Raw genomic sequence first — 21,519 nt, 5'->3', positions numbered from 1 at the left:
GGTGAAGAGGGTGGTGAGAGTAAGTGAGCTTGGGAAGGAGACTTGTGTGAGGAGGTACCAGGAGAGACTGAGTACAGAATGGAGAAAGGTGAGAACAATGGAAGTAAGGGGAGTGGGGGAGGAATGGGATGTATTTAGGGAATCAGTGATGGATTGCGCAAAAGATGCTTGTGGCATGAGAAGAGTGGGAGGTGGGTTGATTAGAAAGGGTAGTGAGTGGTGGGATGAAGAAGTAAGATTATTAGTGAAAGAGAAGAGAGAGGCATTTGGATGATTTTTGCAGGGAAAAAATGCAATTGAGTGGGAGATGTATAAAAGAAAGAGACAGGAGGTCAAGAGAAAGGTGCTAGAGGTGAAAAAGAGGGCAAATGAGAGTTGGGGTGAGAGAGTATCATTAAATTTTAGGGAGAATAAAAAGATGTTCTGGAAGGAGGTAAATAAAGTGCATAAGACAAGGGAGCAAATGGGAACTTCAGTGAAGGGCGCAAATGGGAGGTGATAACAAGTAGTGGTGATGTGAGAAGGAGATGGAGTGAGTATTTTGAAGGTTTGTTGAATGTGTTTGATGATAGAGTGGCAGATATAGGGTGTTTTGGTCGAGGTGGTGTGCAAAGTGAGAGGGTTAGGGAAAATGATTTGGTAAACAGAGAAGAGGTAGTAAAAGCTTTGCGGAAGATGAAAGCCGGCAAGGCAGCAGGTTTGGATGGTATTGCAGTGGAATTTATTAAAAAAGGGGGTGACTGTATTATTGACTGGTTGGTAAGGTTATTTAATGTATATATGACTCATGGTGAGGTGCCTGAGGATTGGCGGAATGCGTGCATAGTGCCATTGTACAAAGGCAAAGGGGATAAGAGTGATTGCTCAAATTACAGAGGTATAAGTTTGTTGAGCATTCCTGGTAAATTATATGGGAGGGTATTGATTGAGAGGGTGAGGGCATGTACAAAGCATCAGATTGGGGAAGAGCTGAGTGGTTTCAGAAGTGGTAGAGGATGTGTGGATCAGGTGTTTGCTTTGAAGAATTTTTTTTTTTTTTTTTTTTTTTTTTTTTTTTTATACTTTGTCGCTGTCTCCCGCGTTTGCGAGGTAGCGCAAGGAAACAGACGAAAGAAATGGCCCAACCCACCCCCATACACATGAAGAATGTATGTGAGAAATACTTAGAAAAGCAAATGGATTTGTATGTATCATTTATGGATCTGGAGAAGGCATATGATAGAGTTGATAGAGATGCTCTGTGGAAGGTATCAAGAATATATGGTGTGGGAGGCAAGTTGTTAGAGCAGTGAAAAGTTTTTATCGAGGATGTAAGGCATGTGTACGTGTAGGAAGAGAGGAAAGTGATTGGTTCTCAGTGAATGTAGGTTTGCGGCAGGGGTGTGTGATGTCTCCATGGTTGTTTAATTTGTTTATGGATGGGGTTGTTAGGGAGGTGAATGCAAGAGTTTTGGAAAGAGGGGCAAGTATGAAGTCTGTTGGGGATGAGAGAGCTTGGGAAGTGAGTCAGTTGTTATTCGCTGATGATACAGCGCTGGTGGCTGATTCATGTGAGAAACTGCAGAAGCTGGTGACTGAGTTTGGTAAAGTGTGTGAAAGAAGAAAGTTAAGAGTAAATGTGAATAAGAGCAAGGTTATTAGGTACAGTAGGGTTGAGGGTCAAGTCAACTGGGAGGTAAGTTTGAATGGAGAAAAACTGGAGGAAGTAAAGTGTTTTAGATATCTGGGAGTGGATCTGGCAGCAGATGGAACCATGGAAGCGAAAGTGGATCATAGGGTGGGGGAGGGGGCGAAAATTCTGGGAGCCTTGAAGAATGTGTAGAAGTCGAGAACATTATCTCGGAAAGCAAAAATGGGTATGTTTGAAGGAATAGTGGTTCAAACAATGCTGTATGGTTGCGAGGCGTGGGCTATGGATAGAGTTGTGCGGAGGAGGGTGGATGTGCTGGAAATGAGATGTTTGAGGACAATGTATGGTGTGAGGTGGTTTGATCGAGTAAGTAACGTAAGAGTAAGAGAGATGTGTGGAAATAAAAAGAGCGTGGTTGAGAGAGCAGAAGAGGGTGTTTTGAAATGGTTTGGGCACATGGAGAGAATGAGTGAGGAAAGATTGACCAAGAGGATATATGTGTCGGAGGTGGAGGGAACGAGGAGAAGTGGGAGACCAAATTGGAGGTAGAAAGATGGAGTGAAAAAGATTTTGTGTGATTGGGGCCTGAACATGCAGGAGGGTGAAAGGAGGGAAAGGAATTGAGTGAATTGGATCGATGTGGTATACCGGGATTGACGTGCTGTCAGTGGATTGAATCAGGGCATGTGAAGCGTCTGGGGTAAATCATGGAAAGCTGTGTAGGTATGTATATTTGCGTGTGTGGGCGTATGTATATACATGTGTACGGGGGTGGGTTGGGCCATTTCTTTTGTCTGTTTCCTTGCGCTACCTCGCAAACGCGGGAGACAGTGGCAAAAAAAAAAAAAAATTCTTAATTCTAAGGAAGGCTGAGACTAATATTATCAGAGCTGAACTGACATGTCTTGATAACTGAGAGAGAAAAAAATCATGTCTAAGATATCTGGGAAAGACCTTTGGTTCTACACCCAAGATCCTATATCAATCATTTGTCAACCCACGTAAAAGATGGAATTCTGTCCGTCTGTTGGTGAAACTGAACATGGTGAAGCTTAATAATATCAGCTCTTTGCTTCAACAAAGTCATATTGTGGTAGATGCCATTGCTCAAAATATGTGTCAGCAGATCTAGAGCCACAATCTACTTCCACCAGATTGAACACCTCTCATGGGAAAAGATGCTTCTGTCTTCCCCCAATGCATAACAAAGGTTATTGTTGCAGAAATGGAAGCATTCATCCCCTCTTCCTCCAAGACTACTTTTTCATCCAATCCATGGTTTAACCATTCATTTTCTGAGGCCATTCAGACAAGGGAATAGATATGTTGGGTTTGGGAAAACTCTCCTTCCTCTGGTTCCCATAATTGCTGCAAGTGTTCCTTTATTCAAAGGAAGAGTGATATCCTCTCCTCATCATCCGCTGACAGGTCTTTCTGGTCTTTAGCTAAGAGCATCTCAAACAACTTCTGTCGCTCTACATTACCCTCACTTTTCCATTCTGATGGTACTGCAGCTCTCTCTCCCACTGACAAAGCAACTCTCTTTGCTTCCCAATTCTCCTCTTATTCCACCTTGGATGAATCTAACATTCCTTCACACCCTAATGCTCCCTTTACTTATCATACGCCTCTTCTTGTAATATCTTTTTGGACTGTCCAAAATGTGCTCCTTTCTCTGGATACAAGCAAGGCTTATGGTCCTGATGGTATCCATCCCTGTGTACTGAAAGATTATGTCTCTGAACTTCCATCTGTGCTTGATCATCTGTTCCATTTCAGTTTAAAAACCAAAACTTTTCCTTCTCCTTGGAAACATGTTTTGATACCTCAAATCCCTAAGAAGGGTGATCATTCTGACCACTCAAACTACTGTCCTACTTCTTTGATATCTACCATTTCAAAGTCTTTGAAACCCTCGTCAACTCCCATCCTGAAACACCTCAAAAACCACAGACTTCTCTCTGATCATCAATATGGCTTCCGTAAGTTGAGATCCACCGATGATATTCTTTCATATCTTACTAATGTCTGGCCATCATTTCTGGTAGACTCTTGGGAGTCATATGTAGTTGCCCTTGATAGGGTGTGACATCAGGGTCTCATCTCTGAGCTCCCCTCTTTTGGCTTCCCTAACCTCACTTTGCTCCTTTGTACCTAGCTTCCTCTCTGGCCGATCTATCTCTGTGGTTGTTGATGGATCAGCCTCCTCCTTTTCACCATCAACAATATTGTCCCTCAGGGTTCTGTCCTGTTCCCTACACCTCCTATTTTCAATGATTCCCTCTTTTCCACAAATAATCCAATGCACTCATATGATGATGACTCAACATTGCACGCATCCACGTCCTTTGCTCTCACCTTTTTCCATTCTGCACTCAGTCTCTCCTGGTACTTCCTCACACAAGTCTCCTTCCCAAGCTCACTTACTCTCACCACTCTCTTCACCCCAACATTCTCTCTTCTCTTCTGAAAACCTCTACAAATATTCACCTTTGCCTCCACAAGATAACGATCAGACATCCCTTCAGTTGCACCTCCCGGCACATTAACATCCAAGAGTCTCTCTTTCCCTTGCCTATCAATTAGCACGTAATCCAATTACGCTCTCTGACCATCTCTCCTACTTACATATATATACTTATGTTAATCTCTCTTTTTAAACCAGGTATGCCCAATCACCAGTTCCTTTTTCAGCACTCAAATCTACTAGCACTTCACCATTTCCATCTACAACACTGAACACCCCATGTACACCAATTATTCTCTCAACTGCCACATTACTCACCTTTGCATTCAAATCACCCATCACTATAACCCGGTCTCGTGCATCAAAACTGCTAACACACTCACTCAGCTGCTCCCAAAACACTTGCCTCTCATTCATTCTTTCTTCTTATGCCCAGGTGCATAGGCACTAATAATCACCCATCTCCCTCCATCCACTTTCAGTTTTACCCATACTATCTAGAGTTTACCTTCTTACACTTACCACATACTCCCACAACTCCTGTTTCAGGAGTAGTGTTACTCCTTCCATTGTTCTTGTCCTCTCACCAACCCCTGACTTACCCCAAGACATTCCCTAACCACTTTTCCCCTTTACCCTTGAGCTTCGTTTCACTCAGAGCCAAAACATCCAGGTTCCTTTCCTCAGACATACTACCTATCTCTCCTTTTTCTCATCTTGGTTACATCCACACACATTTAGACACCACAATCTGAGCCTTCGAGGAGGATGAGCACTCCCCGCATGACTCCTTCTGTTTCCTTTTAAAAATTAAAAAACAAGAAGGGGGGGTTTTTTACCCCCCAAATTTCCCTCCCTTTAATCCCTTTACCCGAAAATTGGGGGAAAAAGCAGATATACATAAGTATACGTATGTAAGTAGGAGAGATGCCAGAGAGCGTTATTGGATTAATTTGTTTAATTGACAGGGACGCGCCGAAGAGAGACATTTGGAATTTAATGTGCTGAGAGGTGCAACTGGAGGATGTCTGAACATAATCTAAGTGGATGGTCTAAGTGAAGAATTGTAATGGTTTTTCAGAAAAGAAGAGTGTAATGTGGGGTGAAGAGGGTGGTGAGAGTAAGTGAGCTTGGCAAGTAGACATGTGTGGAGGAGGTACCAGGAGAGACTGAGTACAGAATGGAGAAGGTTGAGAACAAAGGAAGTAAGTGGAGTGGGGGAGGAATGGGATGTATTAAGGGAAATCAGTGATGGATTGCGCAAAAGATGCTGTGGCAGGAAGAAGAGTGGGAGTGGGTTGATTAGAAAGGGTAGTGGAGTGGTGGGATGAAGAATAAGAAATTAGTGAAAGAGAAATAGAGGCATATGGATGAATTTTGCAGGGAAAAAATGCAATTGAGTGGGAGATGTATAAAAGAAGAGACAGGAGGTACAAGAGAAATGGTGCTAGAGGTGAAAAAGAGGGCAAATGAGAGTTGGGGTAGAGAGTAACATTAAATTTTAGGGAAATAAAAAGATGTTCTGGAAGGAGGTAAATAAAGTGCATAAGACAAGGAGCAAATGGGAACTTCAGTAGAAGGCGCAAATGGGAGAGGTGGATAACAAGTAGTGGTGATTGTGAGAAGGAGATGGAGATGAGTATGTTATATGAAGGTTAGTTGAATGTGTATGATGATAGAGTTGGCAGATTATAGGGTGTTTCTTGGTCGAGGAGGAGTGCAAAGAAGAAGGGTAAGGGAAAATGAATTGGTAAACAAGAAGAGGTAGTAAAAGCTTTGCGGAAATATGAAAGCCGGCAAGGCAGCAGGTTTGGATGGTATAGCAGCGGAATTTATTAAAAAAGGGGGGCACCTTTGTATTATTGACTGGTTGGGTACGGTTATTTAATGTAATAGACTCATGTGAGGTGCCTGCGGATTGGCGGAATGCTGCATAGTGCCATTGTACAAAGGCAAAGGGATAAGAGTGATTGCTCAAATTACAGAGGTATAATTTGTTGAGTATTCCCTGTAAATTATATGGGAGGTATTGATTGAGAGGGAGAGGGCATGTACAAAGCATCCAGATTGGGGAAGAGCTGATGGTTTTTCAGAATTGGTAGAGGATGGGTGGATACAGGTGTTTGCTTTGAAAAGAATTTCTTCTTTTTTTTTTTTTTTTTTTTTTTTCTTTTTTTTTTATACTTTGTCGCTGTCCTCCACCCGTTTGCGAGGTAAGCGCAAGGAAACAGAACAAAAAAGGCCTATGGCCCAACCCACCCCCAACAACAGAAGAATGTATGTGGAGAAATACTTAGAAAAGCAAATGGATTTGTATGTACATTTATGGACCTGGAGAAGCATATGATAAGAGTTGATAGAGAGCTCTGTGGAAGGTATCAAGAATAATATGGTGTGGGAGGCAAGGTTGTTAGAGGCAGTGAAAAGTTATTTATCGAGGATGTAAGGCATGTGTATGTACGTGTAGGAAATGAGAGGAAAGTGATTGGTTCTATGAATGTTAGTTTGGCGGCAGGTGTGTGATGTCTCCATGGTTGTTAATTTGTTTATGGATGGTGTTTGTAAGGGAGTGTAAAATGCAAGAGTTTTGGAAAGAGGGGCAATATGAAAAGTCTGTTGGGGATGAGAGAGCTTGGAAGTGAGGGTCGTAGTATTCGCTAGATGATACAGCGCTGGTGGCTGATTCGATGTGAGAAACTGCAGAAGCTGGTGACTGAGTTTGGTAAAGTAGTTGAGAAAGAAGAAAGTTAAAGAGTATATGTGAAGTAAGAGCAAGGTTTATTAGTACAGTAGGGTTGAGGTCAAGTCAACTGGGAGGTAAGTTTTAATGGCGAAAACTGAGGAAGTTAAAAGTGTTTTAGATATCAGGGAGTGGATCTGGCCAGCCAGATGGAACCATGGAAGCGAAAGTGGATCATAGTGTGGGGGAGGGGGCGAAAATACTGGAGCCTTGAAGAATGTTATAAGTCAGAGAACATTAACTCTAAGCAAAAATGCGGGTAAGTTTGAAGGAATAGTGGTACAAACAATGCAGTATGGTTGCGAGGAGGCGTGGGCTATGATAGAGTTGGTGCGGAGGAGGGTGGATGTGCCTGGAAATGAGATGTTTGAGGACAATGTAATGGTGTGGAGGTGGTTTTGATCGAGTAAGTTAAGTAAGAGTAAGAGAGATGTGTGGAAATAAAAAGAGCGTAGTTTGAAGAGCAGAAGAGGGTGTTTTTGGAAATGGTTTGGGCACATGGAGAAGAATGAGTGAGGAAAGATTGACCAAGAGGATATATGTGTTCGGAGTGGAGGGAACGAGGAGAACTGGGAGACCAAAATTGTAGGAAGAAAGATGGAGTTAAAAAGATATGTGTGAATTGGGCCTGAACATGGCCCGAGGGGAAAGTAGGGAAAGGAATTGAGTGAATTGATTCGATGTTGGGTATTACCGGGATTGACGTGCTGTCAGTGGAGTGAAATCAGGGCATGTGAAGCGTCTGGGGTAAATCATGAAAGCGAGTAGGAATGTATATTCGCGAGTGTGGTGGCGTAGTATATACATGTGTTCAACGGGGTTGGTTGGGCCATTTCTTTGTCTGTTTCCTTGCGCTACCATCGCAAACGCGGAGACATGGCAAAAAAAAGAAAAAAAATTCTTAAATCTAAGGAAGGCAGAGAACTAAAATTATCAGAGCCTGAACTGACATGTCTTGATAACTGATAGAGAAAAAAATCAATTCTAAGATATCGGGAAAGACCATTTGGTTCTACACCCAAGAACCTATATCAACATTTGTCAACCACGTAAAAGATGGAATTCGTCGTCTGTTGTGAAACTGAACAAGGTGACGCTTAAAATAACAGCTCTTTGCTTCAACAAAGTCATATTGTGGTAGATGCCATTGCCTCAAATATGTGTCCGCAGATCTAGAGCCACAATCTAACTTCCACCAGATTGAACACCTCTCATGGGAAAAGAAGACTTCCTGCTTCCCCCCCAATGCATAACAAAGGTTATTGGTTTGCAGAAATGGAAGCATTTCATCCCCTCTTCCTCCAAGACATACTTTTTCATCCAATCCATGATTAACCCTACATTTTCCCTAGGCCCATTCAGACAAGGGAATAGATATGTTGGGTTTGGGAAAACATCTCTTCCATCTGGTTTCCCATAATAGCACGCAAAGTGTTCCTTATTCAAAAGGAAAGAGAATATCACTCTCCTCCTCATCCGCAGACAGGTCTTTCTGGTCTTTAGCTAAAAGAGCATCTCAAACAACTTCTGTCGCTAAAATTTTATTAATATGGCTTACAATACCCTCACTTTTCCATTCTGAGGTACAGCAGCTCTCCTCTCACACCACTGACAAAGCAACTCTCTTTGCTTCCCAATTCTCCTCTTATTCCAAAACCTTGGATGAACTAACATTCCTTCACACCAATGCTCCCTTTACTATCATACGCCTCTTCTTGTAATATCTTTTTGGACTGTCCAAAATGTCTCCTTTCTCTGGATACAAGCAAGGCTTATGGTCCTGAGAATCCATCCCTGTGTACTGAAAAGATTATTTCCACTGAACTTCCATCCTGTGCTTGATCATCTGTTCCATTCATTTTAAAAACCAAAACATTTTCCTTCCCTTGGAACATTTTTGATACCTCAAATCCTAAGAAGGTTGAACATTTCTGACCACTCAAACACTGTCCTACTCTTTGATATCTACTTACCATTTCAAAGTCCTTTGAAACCCTCGTCAACTCCCATCACTGAAACACCTCAAAAACCACAGACTTCTCTCTGATCATCCATATGGCTTCCGTAAGTTGAGATCCACCGATGAGTATTCTTTCATCTTACTAATTCTGGCCAATCATTTCTGGTGACTCTTGGGAGTCATATGTAAGTTGCCCTTGAAGGGTGTGACATCAGGGTCTCATCTATCTGAGCTCACCCCTTTTGGCTTCCCTAACCTCACTTTGCTCCTTTGTACCTAGCTTCCTCCTCTGGCCGATCTATCTCTGTGGTTGTTGATGGATCAGACCCTCCTCCTTTTCACCATCAACAATATTGTCCTCAGTTCTGTCCTGTTCCTACAACCTCCTATTCAATGATCCCATCTTTTCCACAAATAATCCAATGCACTACATATATGATGACTCAACAATAGCACGCATCCACGTCCTTATGCTCTCACCCTTTTCCATTCTGCACTCAGTCTCTCCTGTACTTCACACACAAGTCTCCTCCCAAGCTCACTTACTCCTCACCACTCTCTCACCCCAACAATCTCTCATTCTCTTCCTGAAAACTCTACAAATATTCACCTTTGCCTCCCACAATTCAATAACGATCAGACATCCCTTCAATTTGCACCAATCCCGCACAATAACATCCAAGAGTCCTCCTCTTCCCTGCTAACAATTAGCACGTAATCCAATTACGCACTCCTGACCATCTCTCCTACATACATATATATACTTAGTTAATCTCTCTTTTTAAACCAGGTAATGCCCAATCACCAGTTTTCTTTTTTTCAGCACTAGACAAATCAACTAGCACTTCACCACCTTTCCATCCCTACACCTGAACACCCCCATGTACACCAATTATTTCTCTCAACTGCCACATTCTCACCTTTGCATTCAAATCACACCACCTATAACCCGTCTCGTCATCAAAACTGCTAACACACTCACTCAGCTGCTCCCAAAACACTTGCCTCTCATCATCTATCTTCTTATGCCCAGTGTGCAAAGGCACTAATAACACCCATCACCCTCCATCACTTTCAGTTTTACCCATAACCTAATCTAGAGTTTTTACCTTCTTAAACTCTACCAAACATACTCCCACAACTCCTGTTCCAGGAGTAGTGTTACTCCTTACCATTGTTCTTGTCCTCTCACCAACCCCGTGACTTACTCCAAAGACATTCCCAAAAACCACTTTTCCCCCTTTACCCTTGAGCTTCGTTTCACACTCATAGCCAAACATCCAGGTTCCTTTCCCTCGACATACTACCTATCCTCCTTTCTCATCTTGGATTACATCCACTACGACCATTTAGACACCACAATCTGAGCTTCGAGACAAAAGCACTCCCATGCCTGACTCCTCTGTTTCCACCTTTTAAAAAATTGAAATACAAGAAGGGTGGGGTTCCTACCCCCCAAGTTCCCGTTCCACTTTAATCGCCTTTACCCAGACACTTGGGGAAATGTTTGGAAGTATCTTGGAAGCAAAAATGGATATGTTTGAAGAATTAGTGGTTTTCCAACAATGTTATAGGTTGCGAGACATGGCTGTAGATAGATTTGTGCGTAGAAGGTGGATGTGTTGGAAATGAGATGGTTGAGACATTATGTGGGTGAGGTGGTATGATTGAGTCAGTAATGAAAGGTAAAGAGAGAATGGGTTGAGAGAGCAGAAGAGGGTGTTTTGAAATGGTTTGTTCACATGGAGAGAATGAGTGAGGAAAAATTGAACACAAGAGGATTATGTGTCAGAGGTGGAGGGAACGAGGAGAAGTGGAAGACCAAATTGGAGGTGTAAAGATGGAGTGAAAAAGATTTTGAGTGATCAGGGCCTATGAATATGCAGGAGGGTGAAAGGCGGGCAAGGAATAGAGTGAATTGGACCGATGTGGTTTACCAGGGTCGACGTGCTGTCAATGGATTGAATCAGGGCATGTGAAGCTCTGGGGTAAACCATGGAAAGTTCTGTGGGGGCCTGGATGTGGAAAGGGAGCTGTGGGTTTCGGTGCATTATTACATGACAGCTAGAGACTGAGTGTGATACGAATGGGGCCTTTGTTGTCTTTTCTAGTGCTACCTCAGCAGTTTCTCACCCAATCAGCCAACAGCACTGTACCATCATGTGAACAAAACTGACTCACTTCCCAAGCCCTATCATCCACAACAGACTGCATACTTGCCCCTCTCTCCAAAACTCTTGTATTCACCTCTAACAACCCCATCCATGAACAAATCAAACAACCATGGAGACATCATGCATCCATGCCCCAAACGGAAACTCACTAGGAACCAATCAGTTTCCTCTCTTCCCACTAGTACACAAGCCTCACATCCTTGTTAAAAACTTTTCACTGCTTCTACCAACTCACCTCCCACACCATATACTCTTAAAACCTTCCACAATGCATCTCTATCCACCTTATCATAGGCCAGATCCATAAATTCTACATACAAATCCATGTGTTTTTCTAAATATTTCTCACATACATTCTTCAAAGCAAACACCTGACCCAAACATCCTCTTCCACTTCTGAAAACACACTGCTCTTCCCCAATCTGATGCTCTGTACATGCCTTTGCCCTCTCCATCAATACCGTCCCATATAATATCCCAGGAATACTCAATAAAAGTAATGACTGAAAAGCAAAGTGAGGAGAATTGCATCAGCTTACAAAGGGATCTAAACAGACTCCACAGTTGGTCTGATACATGGTTGATAAAATTGAACCCAAGAAAATTTATAGTATTGAGGATGGAACGAAGTGAAAGATGGCCTTAACATGATCAATATCTCACAAAGGGACCTTGATAAGTTTCACCTCTACATGGATATATATTTGATGTTCAGCACAATAAAATGCAAGTTAGGACACAGCAAAAAGGTGCAAATTTAACAAAAGTGAAGTCAGGTCCAGAGGTAGACTGAAGAGAAGCTACAAGAAAAAGAATCCTGATGAACTGTAGGACTGTATGGAGAAAATTCCTCTTGAGGGCACCATAATTCTCCCATGGCTGTGTAAAATACCTCCAGCTTGATTTACACTTGCTTTTATGAAACATACAGTGAAAAAAGTATATCATAACACAAATTCATGTTCATATGAAAATTCAAGCCAAACATCAATCTTGTTCCTAGGTATTTTTAACTAATGTATACCTTAGAATAGCAGCTTTATCCATCTGATGAAAGTGACGACAGAGGCACACATTCTTCCCTAAGTTCAGGACATCAGCAACCATTGCAACATATTCCTCTGGGGTGATTTCAGAACTAAAGGATGATCCTTGTGCTAAAAGTGATGGTGATGCAGAAGTTGGTGATGTAGCCTGGTAATTATTCACATTAAATGGAGACGACTCCCTGAAAAAATTAGATTCCAAATAAATATTTCATTCTTAATTTTACTTCTACTCTTCATAAAATATCTAAAACAAGGAAACTGGTTTCTGAATCAGCTTCTTTACAATGTTATCCAACTGCTGGTGCATGTTCAGAGACTACACACCATAAAGTTTAGTCTATCATCAACAAAGTGTTATCCTTATGATTCATCTAATATTTGCCTTTTCTTTCTACCTCATCACTCATTTCTTAATTTTCCACCTCTTGATTCTTAGCACATTCTTCAACCTGTCATAACAAAGCTAAATTTTTTAAATTAACTATATAAAACATTTTCATTTTGCAACTTTTACTTTCCTTTTTCATGTCACACTCTCTAAAATGAAAATGCTTTTGAGACAGGTTCCTAGTCTTTCCTAAGGCTGAACTCCATAATAATTTCCAAGCTTTATTTAGGCATCCTTATGCATCATTCTTAGCCATAATTGCATGATGAACTTTTTTCCATATCATTTCTTAAAATTCTGAAATAATGATGTCTCATCTCAAAAAATTTTATATCTTAATTCTTATCTATTTATATTCATTTATTGTACTTTGTCACCATCTCCCATGCCAGCGAGGTAGCGCAAGGAAACAGAAGAAAGAATGGCCCAACCCCACCCACATACACATGTATATACATACATGTCTACACACGCACATATACATACCTATACCTCTAAACGTATACATATATATACACAAACAGACATATACATAGTATTATACACATGTACATAATTCATACTGTCTGCCCTTATTCAATCCGCGTCACCACCCCGCCACACATGAAAATGAAAACCCCTCAACCCGCATGTGCACGAGGTAGCTCTAGGAAAGACAACAAGGGTCACATTCGTTCACACTCAGTCTCTAGCTGTCATGTATAATGCACCGAAACCACAGCTCCCTTTCCACATCCAGGCCCCACAAAATTTTCCATGGTTTATCCCAGATGCTTCACATGCCCTGTTTCAATCCAGTGACAGCATGTAAACCCCGGTATACCACATCGTTCCAATTCACTCTATTGCTTGCATGCCTTTCACCCTCCTGCATGTTCAGGCCCCCGATCACTCAAAATCTTTTTCACTCCATCTTTCCACATCCAATTTGGCCTCCCACTTCTCCTTGTTCCCTCCACCTCTGACACATATATCGTCTTCCCTCACTCATTCTCTCCATGTGACCAAACCATTTCAAAACATCCTCTTCTGCTCTCTCAACCATACTTTTTTCACCACACATCTCTCTTACCCTTTCATTACTTACTTATCAAACCACCTCACACCACATATTGTCCTCAAACATCTCATTTCCAGCACATCCACCCTCCTCCGCAAAACTCTATCTATAGCCCACGCCTTGCAACCATATAACATTGTTTGAACCACTATTCCTTCAAACATACCCATTTTCGCTTTCCAAGATAACGCTCTCGACACATTTTTCAACGCTCCCAGAACTTTTGCCACCTCCCCCACCCTATGATTCACTTCCACTTCCATTCCCTGCCATATCCACTCCCAGATATTTAACACACTTCACTTCCTCCAGTTTTTCTCCATTCAAACTTACCTACCAATTGACTTGTCCTTCAACCCTATTGTACCTAATAAGCTTGCTCTTATTCACATTTACTCTCAGCTTTCTTCTTTCACACACATTACAAGACTCAGTCACCAGCTTCTGCAGTTTCTCAAACGAATCAGCCACCAGCGCTGTATCATCAGCAAACAACAACTGACTCACTTCCCAAGCTCTCTCATCCACAACAGTCTGCATACTTGCCCCTCTTTCCAAAACTCTTGCATTCACCTCCCTAACAACCCCATCCATAAACAAATTAAACAACCATGGAGACATCACGCACCCTTGCCGCAAACCAATATTAACTGAAAACCAATCACTTTCCTCTCTTCCTACTCATACACATGCCTTACATCCTCGATAAAAACTTTTCACTGCTTCTAGCAACTTGCCTCCTACACGATATATTCTTAATACCTTTCACAGGGCATCTCTATCAACTCTATCATATGCCTTCTCCAGATCCATAAATGCTACATAGACATCCATTTGCTTTTCTAAGTATTTCTCACATACATTTTTCAAAGCAAACACCTGATCCACACATCCTCTACCAATTCTGAAACCACACTGCTCTTCCCCAATCTGATGCTCTGTACATGCCTTCACCCTTTCAATCAATACCCTCCCATATAACTTCCCAGGAATACTCAACAAACTTACACCTTTGTAATTTGAGCACTCACTCTTATCCCCTTTACCTTTGTACAATGGCACTATGCAAGCATTCCGCCAGTCCTCAGGCACCTCACCATGAGTCATACATACATTAAATAACCTTGCCAACCAGTCAACAATACAGTCACCCCTTTTTTTAATAAATTCCACTGCAATATCATCCTAACCCGCTGTCTTGCCGGCTTTCATCTTCCACAAAGCTTTTACTACCTCTTCTCTGTTGACCAAATCATTCTCCCTAACCCTCTCACTTTACACACCACCTCGACCAAAACACCCTATATCTGCCACTCTATCATCAAACACACTCAACAAATCTTCAAAATACTCACTCCATCTCCTTCTCACATCACCACTACTTGTTATCACCTCCCCATTAGCCCCCTTCTCTGATGTTCCCATTTGTTCCCTTGTCTTATGCACTTTATTTACCTCCTTCCAAAACACCTTTCTATCCTCCCTAAAATTTAATGATACTCTCTAACCCCAACTCTTATTTCCCCTCTTTTTTGCCTCTTGCACCTTTCTCTTGACCTTCTGCCTCTTTCTTTTATATATGTCCGTCATTTGCATTATTTCCCGGCAAAAATCGTCCAAATGCATCTGTCTTCTCTTTCACTAATAATCTTACTTCTTCAACTCACCACTCACTACCCTTTCTAATCTGCCCACCTCCCACGCTTCTCATGCCACATGCATCTTTTGCAGAAGCCATCACTGCTTCCCTAAATACATCTCAATCCTCCCCTACTCCCCTTACCTTCTTTCTTCTCACCTTTTTCCATTCTGTACTCAGTCTCTCCTGGTATTTCCTCACACAAGTCTCCTTCCCAAGCTCACTTACTCTCACCAATCTCTTCTCCCCAACATTCTCTCTTCTTTTCTGAAAACCCATACAAATCTTCACCTTCACCTCCACAAGATAATGATCAGACATCCCTCCAGTTGCACCTCTCAGCACATTAACATCCAAAAGTCTCTCTTTCACGCGCCTATCAATTAACACGTAATCCAATAACACTCTCTGGCCATCTCTCCTACTTACATACATATACTTATGTATATCTCTCTTTTTAAACCTGGTATTCCCAATCACCAGTCGTTTTTCAGCACATAAATCGACAAACTCTTCACCATTACCATTTACAACACTGAACACCCCATGTACACCAATTATTCCCTCAACTGCCACATAACTCACCTTTGCATTCAAATCACCCTTCACTATAACCCGGTCTCGTGCATCAAAGCTACTAACACATTCACTCAGCTGCTCCCAAAACACTTGCCTCTTATGATCTTTCTTCTCATGCCCAGGTGCATAGGCACCAATAATCACCCATCTCTCTCTCCATCCACTTTCAGTTTTACCCATATCAATCTAGAGTTTACTTTCTTATACTCTTTCACATACTCCCACCACTCCTGTTTCAGGAGTAGTGCTACTCCTTCCCTTGCTCTTGTCCTCTCACTAACCCCTGACTTTACTCCCAAGACATTCCCAAACCACTCTTCCCCTTCACCCTTGAGCTTCGTTTCACTCAGAGCCAAAACATCCAGGTTCCTTTCCTCAAACATACTACCTATCTCTCCTTTTTTCTTATCTTGGTTACATCCACACACATTTAGACACTCCAATCTGAGCCTTCGAGGAGGATGAGCACTCCCCGCATGACTCCTTCTTCTGTTTCCCTGTTTAGTAAGTTAAAATACAAGGAGGGGAGGGTTTCTAGCCCCCCACTCCCATCCCCTTTAGTCACCTTCTACGACACGTGAGGAATGCATGGGAAGCATTCTTTCTCCCCTATCCCCAGGAATTTTTCATCTCATAAAAGATGTATAAAAAGGAGAGATAAGTAGTATGTTTGAGGAAAGGAACCTGGATGTTTTGGCTCTGAGTGAAACGAAGCTCAAGGGTAAAGGGGAAGAGTGGTTTGGGAGTGTCTTGGGATTAAAGTCAGGGGTTAGTGAGAGGACAAGAGCAAGGGAAGGAGTAGCAGTACTCCTGAAACAGGAGTTGTGGGAGTATGTGATAAAATGTAAGAAAGTAAATTCTCGATTAATATGGGTAAAACTGAAAGTGGTTGGAGAGAGATGGGTGATTATTGGTGCATATGCACCTGGGCATGAGAAGAAAGATCATGAGAGGCAAGTGTTTTGGGAGCAGCTGAATGAGTGTGTTAGTGGTTTTGATGCACGAGACCAGGTTATAGTGATGGGTGATTTGAATGCAAAGGTGAGTTATGTGGCAGTTGAGGGAATAATTGGTATACATGGGGTGTTCAGTGTTGTAAATGGAAACAGTGAAGAGCTTGTAGATTTATGTGCTGAAAAAGGACTGGTGATTGGGAATACCTGGTTTAAAAAGCGAGATATACATAAGTATACGTATGTAAGTAGGAGAGATGGCCAGAGAGCGTTATTGGATTATGTGTTTAATTGACAGGCGCGCGAAAGAGAGACTTTTGGATGTTAATGTGCTGAGAGGTGCAACTGGAGGGATGTCTGATCATTATCTTGTGGAGGCTAAGGTGAAGATTTGTATGGGTTTTCAGAAAAGAAGAGTGAATGTTGGGGTGAAGAGGGTGGTGAGAGTAAGTGAGCTTGGGAAGGAGACTTGTGTGAGGAGGTACCAGGAGAGACTGAGTACAGAATGGAGAAAGGTGAGAACAATGGAAGTAAGGGGAGTGGGGGAGGAATGGGATGTATTTAGGGAATCAGTGATGGATTGCGCAAAAGATGCTTGTGGCATGAGAAGAGTGGGAGGTGGGTTGATTAGAAAGGGTAGTGAGTGGTGGGATGAAGAAGTAAGATTATTAGTGAAAGAGAAGAGAGAGGCATTTGGATGATTTTTGCAGGGAAAAAATGCAATTGAGTGGGAGATGTATAAAAGAAAGAGACAGGAGGTCAAGAGAAAGGTGCTAGAGGTGAAAAAGAGGGCAAATGAGAGTTGGGGTGAGAGAGTATCATTAAATTTTAGGGAGAATAAAAAGATGTTCTGGAAGGAGGTAAATAAAGTGCGTAAGACAAGGGAGCAAATGGGAACTTCAGTGAAGGGCGCAAATGGGAGGTGATAACAAGTAGTGGTGATGTGAGAAGGAGATGGAGTGAGTATTTTGAAGGTTTGTTGAATGTGTTTGATGATAGAGTGGCAGATATAGGGTGTTTTGGTCGAGGTGGTGTGCAAAGTGAGAGGGTTAGGGAAAATGATTTGGTAAACAGAGAAGAGGTAGTAAAAGCTTTGCGGAAGATGAAAGCCGGCAAGGCAGCAGGTTTGGATGGTATTGCAGTGGAATTTATTAAAAAAGGGGGTGACTGTATTATTGACTGGTTGGTAAGGTTATTTAATGTATATATGACTCATGGTGAGGTGCCTGAGGATTGGCGGAATGCGTGCATAGTGCCATTGTACAAAGGCAAAGGGGATAAGAGTGATTGCTCAAATTACAGAGGTATAAGTTTGTTGAGTATTCCTGGTAAATTATATGGGAGGGTATTGATTGAGAGGGTGAGGGCATGTACAAAGCATCAGATTGGGGAAGAGCTGAGTGGTTTCAGAATTGGTAGAGGATGTGTGGATCAGGTGTTTGCTTTGAAGAATTTCTTCTTTTTTTTTTTTTTTTTTTTTCTTTTTTTTTTTATACTTTGTCGCTGTCTCCCGCGTTTGCGAGGTAGCGCAAGGAAACAGACGAAAGAAATGGCCCAACCCACCCCCATACACATGAAGAATGTATGTGAGAAATACTTAGAAAAGCAAATGGATTTGTATGTAGCATTTATGGATCTGGAGAAGGCATATGATAAGAGTTGATAGAGATGCTCTGTGGAAGGTATCAAGAATATATGGTGTGGGAGGCAAGTTGTTAGAGGCAGTGAAAAGTTTTTATCGAGGATGTAAGGCATGTGTACGTGTAGGAAGAGAGGAAAGTGATTGGTTCTCAGTGAATGTAGGTTTGCGGCAGGGGTGTGTGATGTCTCCATGGTTGTTTAATTTGTTTATGGATGGGGTTGTTAGGGAGGTGAATGCAAGAGTTTTGGAAAGAGGGGCAAGTATGAAGTCTGTTGGGGATGAGAGAGCTTGGGAAGTGAGTCAGTTGTTATTCGCTGATGATACAGCGCTGGTGGCTGATTCATGTGAGAAACTGCAGAAGCTGGTGACTGAGTTTGGTAAAGTGTGTGAAAGAAGAAAGTTAAGAGTAAATGTGAATAAGAGCAAGGTTATTAGGTACAGTAGGGTTGAGGGTCAAGTCAACTGGGAGGTAAGTTTGAATGGAGAAAAACTGGAGGAAGTAAAGTGTTTTAGATATCTGGGAGTGGATCTGGCAGCGGATGGAACCATGGAAGCGAAAGTGGATCATAGGGTGGGGGAGGGGGCGAAAATTCTGGGAGCCTTGAAGAATGTGTAGAAGTCGAGAACATTATCTCAGAAAGCAAAAATGGGTATGTTTGAAGGAATAGTGGTTCAAACAATGCTGTATGGTTGCGAGGCGTGGGCTATGGATAGAGTTGTGCGGAGGAGGGTGGATGTGCTGGAAATGAGATGTTTGAGGACAATGTATGGTGTGAGGTGGTTTGATCGAGTAAGTAACGTAAGAGTAAGAGAGATGTGTGGAAATAAAAAGAGCGTGGTTGAGAGAGCAGAAGAGGGTGTTTTGAAATGGTTTGGGCACATGGAGAGAATGAGTGAGGAAAGATTGACCAAGAGGATATATGTGTCGGAGGTGGAGGGAACGAGGAGAAGTGGGAGACTAAACTGGAGGTAGAAAGATGGAGTGAAAAAGATTTTGTGTGATCGGGGCCTGAACATGCAGGAGGGTGAAAGGAGGGCAAGGAATTGAGTGAATTGGATCGATGTGGTATACCGGGATTGACGTGCTGTCAGTGGATTGAATCAGGGCATGTGAAGCGTCTGGGGTAAATCATGGAAAGCTGTGTAGGTATGTATATTTGCGTGTGTGGGCGTATGTATATACATGTGTACGGGGGTGGGTTGGGCCATTTCTTTTGTCTGTTTCCTTGCGCTACCTCGCAAACGCGGGAGACAGTGGCAAAAAAAAAAAAAAAATTCTTAATTCTAAGGAAGGCTGAGACTAATATTATCAGAGCTGAACTGACATGTCTTGATAACTGAGAGAGAAAAAAATCATGTCTAAGATATCTGGGAAAGACCTTTGGTTCTACACCCAAGATCCTATATCAATCATTTGTCAACCCACGTAAAAGATGGAATTCTGTCCGTCTGTTGGTGAAACTGAACATGGTGAAGCTTAATAATATCAGCTCTTTGCTTCAACAAAGTCATATTGTGGTAGATGCCATTGCTCAAAATATGTGTCAGCAGATCTAGAGCCACAATCTACTTCCACCAGATTGAACACCTCTCATGGGAAAAGATGCTTCTGTCTTCCCCCAATGCATAACAAAGGTTATTGTTGCAGAAATGGAAGCATTCATCCCCTCTTCCTCCAAGACTACTTTTTCATCCAATCCATGGTTTAACCATTCATTTTCTGAGGCCATTCAGACAAGGGAATAGATATGTTGGGTTTGGGAAAACTCTCCTTCCTCTGGTTCCCATAATTGCTGCAAGTGTTCCTTTATTCAAAGGAAGAGTGATAGCCTCTCCTCATCATCCGCTGACAGGTCTTTCTGGTCTTTAGCTAAGAGCATCTCAAACAACTTCTGTCGCTCTACATTACCCTCACTTTTCCATTCTGATGGTACTGCAGCTCTCTCTCCCACTGACAAAGCAACTCTCTTTGCTTCCCAATTCTCCTCTTATTCCACCTTGGATGAATCTAACATTCCTTCACACCCTAATGCTCCCTTTACTTATCATACGCCTCTTCTTGTAATATCTTTTTGGACTGTCCAAAATGTGCTCCTTTCTCTGGATACAAGCAAGGCTTATGGTCCTGATGGTATCCATCCCTGTGTACTGAAAGATTATGTCTCTGAACTTCCATCTGTGCTTGATCATCTGTTCCATTTCAGTTTAAAAACCAAAACTTTTCCTTCTCCTTGGAAACATGTTTTGATACCTCAAATCCCTAAGAAGGGTGATCATTCTGACCACTCAAACTACTGTCCTACTTCTTTGATATCTACCATTTCAAAGTCTTTGAAACCCTCGTCAACTCCCATCCTGAAACACCTCGAAAACCACAGACTTCTCTCTGATCATCAATATGGCTTCCGTAAGTTGAGATCCACCGATGATATTCTTTCATATCTTACTAATGTCTGGCCATCATTTCTGGTAGACTCTTGGGAGTCATATGTAGTTGCCCTTGATAGGGTGTGACATCAGGGTCTCATCTCTGAGCTCCCCTCTTTTGGCTTCCCTAACCTCACTTTGCTCCTTTGTACCTAGCTTCCTCTCTGGCCGATCTATCTCTGTGGTTGTTGATGGATCAGCCTCCTCCTTTTCACCATCAACAATATTGTCCCTCAGGGTTCTGTCCTGTTCCCTACACCTCCTATTTTCAATGATTCCCTCTTTTCCACAAATAATCCAATGCACTCATATGATGATGACTCAACATTGCACGCATCCACGTCCTTTGCTCTCACCTTTTTCCATTCTGCACTCAGTCTCTCCTGGTACTTCCTCACACAAGTCTCCTTCCCAAGCTCACTTACTCTCACCACTCTCTTCACCCCAACATTCTCTCTTCTCTTCTGAAAACCTCTACAAATATTCACCTTTGCCTCCACAAGATAACGATCAGACATCCCTTCAGTTGCACCTCCCGGCACATTAACATCCAAGAGTCTCTCTTTCCCTTGCCTATCAATTAGCACGTAATCCAATTACGCTCTCTGACCATCTCTCCTACTTACATATATATACTTATGTTAATCTCTCTTTTTAAACCAGGTATGCCCAATCACCAGTTCCTTTTTCAGCACTCAAATCTACTAGCACTTCACCATTTCCATCTACAACACTGAACACCCCATGTACACCAATTATTCTCTCAACTGCCACATTACTCACCTTTGCATTCAAATCACCCATCACTATA

The 21,519-nt window shown here is 42.2% G+C and overlaps 1 protein-coding gene across 1 annotated transcript in view; it reads right to left on the bottom strand.

Moving 5' to 3' along the window:
- The window catches only part of LOC139755173 (solute carrier family 12 member 9), a 290,342-nt gene that overhangs the window by 56,915 nt on the left and 211,908 nt on the right, over positions 1 to 21,519 (bottom strand). Inside the window, exon 15 of the mRNA XM_071673343.1 lies at positions 11,996 to 12,199. Within this exon, the coding sequence (XP_071529444.1) occupies positions 11,996 to 12,199 (204 nt within the window). The remainder of the gene's footprint in view (positions 1 to 11,995; positions 12,200 to 21,519) is intronic.

This window comes from Panulirus ornatus, chromosome 18, assembly GCF_036320965.1.
Source record: "Panulirus ornatus isolate Po-2019 chromosome 18, ASM3632096v1, whole genome shotgun sequence".
Classification (NCBI taxonomy): Eukaryota; Metazoa; Arthropoda; class Malacostraca; order Decapoda; family Palinuridae; genus Panulirus; species Panulirus ornatus.
This window is presented reverse-complemented; position numbering and strand designations above follow the sequence as displayed.